The sequence below is a fragment of the Mandrillus leucophaeus genome, unplaced genomic scaffold, assembly GCF_000951045.1.
Source record: "Mandrillus leucophaeus isolate KB7577 unplaced genomic scaffold, Mleu.le_1.0 Scaffold11, whole genome shotgun sequence".
Classification (NCBI taxonomy): domain Eukaryota; kingdom Metazoa; phylum Chordata; class Mammalia; order Primates; family Cercopithecidae; genus Mandrillus; species Mandrillus leucophaeus.
The window spans coordinates 1,956,432-1,961,616 of NW_012099209.1; the positions used below are offsets into that span (position 1 = coordinate 1,956,432).

The following is a 5,185-nucleotide window of genomic DNA, read 5'->3' on the forward strand; positions in this document are numbered from 1 at the left end:
TTTTTTTTAGATGGAGTCTCACTCTATCACCCAGGCTGGAGTGCAGTGGCGTGATCTCGGCTCACTGCAACCTCTGCCTCTCAAGTTCAAGGATTCTCGTGCCTCAGCCTCCCAAGTAGCTGGGATTACAGGCACCCACCACCATGCTGGGCTAATTTTTGTATTTTTAGTAGAGACAGGTTTTTACCAGATTGGTCAGGCTGGTCTGAAACTCCAGACCTCAAGTGATCCGCCCATCCCAGCCTCCTGAAGTGCTGGGATTACAGGCATGAGCCACAGTACCCAGCCCCACACTTGGCTAATTTTTTAAATTTTTGTGTATATGGAGTCTTGCCATGTTGCCCAGGCTGGTTTTATTTATTTTAAGCCCTTCTTTTTTGCCCAATTCATTTAGCACTTTATTATTTTTGAAATCTTTCTACTTTTATTCATTGTTTTAAGAGACAGTGTCTCACTCTGTCACCCAGGCTGGTGTGTACTGGCATAATCAATGCTCACTGCAGCCTCAACTTTCTGGGCTCAAGTGATCCTCCTGCCTCAGCCTCCTGAGTAGCTGAGACTACAGGTGCATGCCACCATGCCTGGCTAATTTTTTGTATTTTTAGTAGAGACGGGGTTTCACCGTGTTAGCCAGGATGGTTTCGATCTCCTGACCTTGTGATCCGCCCACCTCAGCCTCCCAAAGTGCTGGGATTACAGACATGATCCACCGTGTCTGGCTCTGGCTAATTTTTAAAACTTTTTTTGGATAGAGACATGGTTTCTCTATGTTGCCCAGGCTGGTCTTGAACTCCAGAGATCAAGTGGTCCTTTGGCTTTAGCCACTCAGAGTGCTAAGATTACAGGCATGAGCCACCGTGCCTGGCTGTTTTGTAGAAATGGGGTCTTCTTGCATTACCCAAGCTTGTCTCAAACTTCTAGGCTCAAAGCAATCCTCCCTCGGCCTTCCAAAGTGCTGGAATTACAAGTGTGAATGACCATGCTTAACCCTAGATATTTCTTCTTCTTCTTTGAGACAGAGACTCACTCTGTCACCCAGGCTGGAGGGCAATGGCACAATCTCGGCTCACTGCAACCTTCGCCTCTGGGGTTCAAGCGATTCTCCTCCCTCAGCCTCCCAAGTAGCTGAGATTACAGGCACCACCACCACACCCAGCTAACTTTTGTATTTTTAGTAGAGACAGGGTTTCACCATGTTGACCAGGCTGGTCTCGAACTCCTGACCTCGGGTGATTCGCCTACCTCGGCCTCCCAAAGTGCTGGGATTATAGGCGTGAGCCACCATGCCCGGCCATGACCCTGGACATTTTTATAAATGGAATCAGACACTCTATGGTCTTTTGTGCCTGGCTTCTTTCACTCAGCATCGTGTTTTCAGGGTTCATCCGTGCTGTAGGATGGATCAGTGCTTCATTCCTTTTAATGGCTCCATAGTATTCCATTTCATGGATTGACCACAGTCTGTTGATCCACACATCCTTTAAGGAACAGCTGAATTGTTTCCACTTTTTGGCGATCGTGAACAATACTTTATAAATGTGTGTCTTTTAGCCCTTTTTGAATAGTTAACCGGAGTGGATACTCCTTTTCTTTTTTTTTTTTTTTTTTTTTTTGAGACGGAGTCTCGCTCGGTCACCCAGGGTGGAGTACAGTGGTGCGATCTCGGCTCACTGCAACTTCTGCTTCCCAGGTTCAAGCAATTCTCCTGTCTCAGCCTCCCGAGTAGCTGGGACTACAGGTGTGCACCACCACACCTGAGTTTTGTAGTTTTAGTAGAGACAGGGTTTCACTATATTGGTCAGGCTGATCTCGAACTCTTGATCTCAGGTGATACACCTGCCTTGGCCTCCCAAAGTGCCGGGATTATAGGCGTGAGCCACTGTGCCCAGCCATGAAGTGGACACTCCTATTCTAGACATAGAATGACAATGATTTTTCCGCACATAGAATGATTTTCCGCACATAACAATGATTTTTCCTTTTCTTTCTCTCTTTTTTAATTGGAGACAGGGTCTCACTTTTGTCGTCCAGGCTGCAGTGGCGTGATTGTATCTCACTGCAGTCACTCCTGTGGTCAGGAAATGGGGAGGTTTGGCCATGTCTGTGGTTTGGACAATGCTCTTATATTCATCTGTGGTAAGACTCAGTTACAGAAGGGTTTTCATTTTTGTCTGGTTTCATCCTGGACAGAGTGGCCCTGTTTGATGTGGTCATTCTGTGAAATTGTATATGTTCAACCAAAGAACTCCTCGGCTTCGCTGTGACTACCAGCCCAACTCCCAGTTGACCAGAACCTGGGGCCAATTTTTTCTTCTTTACTTTACATTCACCTTCTCGTCTTTGCATATGCTGTTCCTTCTGCTCAGAATGCCTTTCCTTCCCTGTCTTCACTCAGCTCTTTCCTTCTCAAGTTTCAGAGCGCTGCTTAAATGCCACCTTCTCTGAGAAGCCCTCTTTGATCACACAGGCTGTGGGCCTCTATAACTCATTTCAACACCAGACACATCTTTTGGTCACAGTTAGGATTTTTTTTTTTTTTTGAGAGAGGGTCTCACTCTGTTGCTCAAGCTGGAGTGCAAGCAGTGCAATGGCGGCTCACTGCAGCCTCCAACTCCTGGGCTCAAGCAATCGTCCTGAGTAGCTATGAAGACGAGCTCGCCACCACACCAGCTGATTTTTGTTTTATTTTTGTAGAAACAGAGGGTCTCTCTTGTCTTGTCTCTCTCTACAGATCATGTCTGTAATCCCAGCCCTTTGGGAGGCTGAGGTGGGCGGATCACAAGGTCAGGAGATTGAAACCATCCTGGCTAACACGGTGAAACCCCATCTCTACTAAAAATACAAAAAATTCGCCAGGCATGGGCAAGAGTTTTGAGGCAGGTCTCAAAACTCCTGGCCTCAAATGATCTTCCCACTTTGGTCTCCCAAAGTGCTAGGATTACAGGCATGAGCCACTGTGGCTGGCCTGTCATCTTTCAAGTTTCCCAAGTGAGGAGAAAAGGGAGGGAGAAGGCCAGAAAAAAAAAGTTAGAGGAACAGTTCTTGCTGTGGGTCTCAGTATGTTGCCATGTCCCTATGAAAGAAAGAGAAAGAGAGAAAGAAAAGGAAGGAAGGAAGGAGAGAGAGGGAGCCCAGAAAGAAAAGAAAGGGAAAGAAAGGAAAGATAGAAGAAAGGAAGGAAAGAGAAAGAAATAAAAAAGAAAAGAAAAAGGGAAAGGAAGGAAGAAAAAAGAAAAATTAAAGAACAGGGATAAAGGGGGCTCCAGACAAACATAAAAATTGAACCTTCAAAAGACAATTGGCCAGGTGCAGTGGCTCACACCTGTAATCCCAGTACTTTGGGAGGCTGAGACGGGCAGATCACCTGAGGTCCCAAGTTCGAGACTAGCCTGGCCAACATGGCAAAAACCCGTCTCTACTAAAAATACAAAAATTAATTGGGCATGCTGGCTCACACCTGTAGTCCCAGCACTTTGGGAGGCCAAGGTGGGAGGATCTTTTGAGCCCAGCAGTTCGAGACCAGCCTGGGCAACAGAGCGAGACCCTATTGCAATTTTTAAAAAAACGTTTCAAGTAGCCGGGTGTGGTGGTACATACCTGTAGTCTGAGCTACTCGGGAGGCTGAGGCAGGAGGATTGCTAGAGCCTGGGAGGTCGAGGCTGCAGTAAGCTGTGATTGCACTACTGCACTCCAGCCTGAGCAGCAGAGTGAGACCCTGTCTCAAATAAATAAATAGCACAACAGAAGATAGCCTCATGAGAATTTGATCTTTCCATTAAAAGTCTCCTCTCCAGTGGAAAAGTCTCACAGTGGCCACTCAAATTCTAAATTGTCCCCAGTGGGAGGTACCATTGGAGAGAGACACATTTTGTTTTTTTGAGACAGGATCCGGCTCTGTCACCCAGGCTGGAGTGCCGTAGTGTGATCATGGCTCACTGCAACCTCTGCCTCCCGGGCTAAAGCGATTCTCCTGCCTCAGCCTCCTGAGTAGCTGGGACTACAGGCGCACAACACTGTGCACAGCTTCCTTAAAAGATTTTGAAATGGTGAAAAGTTTCCCAAAGGACAGTGGTCCAAGGAGATCTTTGGAACACTTTGGCCATCATCATTGACTCAAGGGTGACTTACTGAGTCTAGACCTGTCCTCCCTCTATCGACATTTCCCCCGATGGACCCACAATGCAATCCCAGCACTTTGGGAGGTCGAAGCAGGAGGATCACTTGAGCCCAGGATTCGAGACCAGCCTGGGCAACATGGTGAGACCTCGTCTCTACAAAAAATACAAAAATTGACAGTGGACACCAGGACTCCAAGATGGCGTCATTTGTACCAGTGAAAGACAAGAAACTTCTGGAGGTCAAACTAGGGGAGCTGCCAAGCTGGATCTTGATGTGGGACTTCAGCCCTAGTGGCATTTTCAGAGCATTTCGAAGAGGTTACTACCAGTACTACAACAAGTACATTGACGTGAGGAAGGGGAGCATCTCGGGGATTACCATGGTGCTGGCATGCTACGTGCTCCTCAACTACTGCCTTTCCTACAAGCATCTCAAGCACGAGCGGCTCCGCAAATACCACTGAAGAGGACACACTCTGCACCACCCCCTGACCCCATGACCTCGGCCTGAGCCCCTCCGTGAGGAACACAATCTCGATCGTTGCTGAATCCTTTCATGTCCTAATGGGAATTAACCTCCAAATAAAAGATGACTGGTAAAAAATAAAAATTAAAAAAGTATACAAAAATTGGCCAGGCGCAGTGGCTCACACCTGTAATCCCAGCACTCTGGGAGGCTGACACGGGTGAATCACAAGGTCGAGAGATCAAGATCATCCTGGCCAACATGGTGAAACCCCGTCTCTGCTAAAAATACAAAAATTAGTTGGGCGTGGTGGTGCACACCTGTAGTCCCAGTTACTCGGGAGGCTGAGACAGGAGAACTGCTTGAGCCCGGGAGGCAGAGGTTGCAGTGAGCCATGATCACACTACGGCACTCCAACCTGGGTGATGGAGGCAGATCCTGTCTCAAAAAAACAAAACCAAAACCAAACATGTCCCTCTCCAGTGGTACCTCCCACTGAGGACAAGGAGAATCACTTCAACCCAGGAGGAGGAGGTTGCAGTGAGCCAAGATGGCAGCACTGCACTCCAGCCTGGTGACAGAGCGAGACTCCATCTCAAAA

General features: G+C 47.7%; 1 protein-coding gene across 2 annotated transcripts; it reads left to right on the forward strand.

Annotated features, from left to right (window-relative positions):
* The first annotated feature begins 4,307 nt into the window (after positions 1-4,307).
* Positions 4,308-4,716, forward strand: LOC105546853 (ATP synthase subunit f, mitochondrial-like). 2 transcript variants are annotated; one of them, XM_011990166.1, is made up of 2 exons: positions 4,316-4,436; positions 4,554-4,715. In XM_011990166.1, the coding sequence occupies exons 1-2, from the start codon at positions 4,316-4,318 to the stop codon at positions 4,580-4,582; spliced, it is 150 nt and encodes a 49-aa protein (XP_011845556.1). In that variant the 3' UTR covers positions 4,583-4,715. The 2 variants fall into 2 exon arrangements, with proteins under 2 accessions (XP_011845548.1, XP_011845556.1); XM_011990158.1 differs by having other exon boundaries at positions 4,308-4,716.
* The last annotated feature ends 469 nt before the right edge of the window (positions 4,717-5,185 follow it).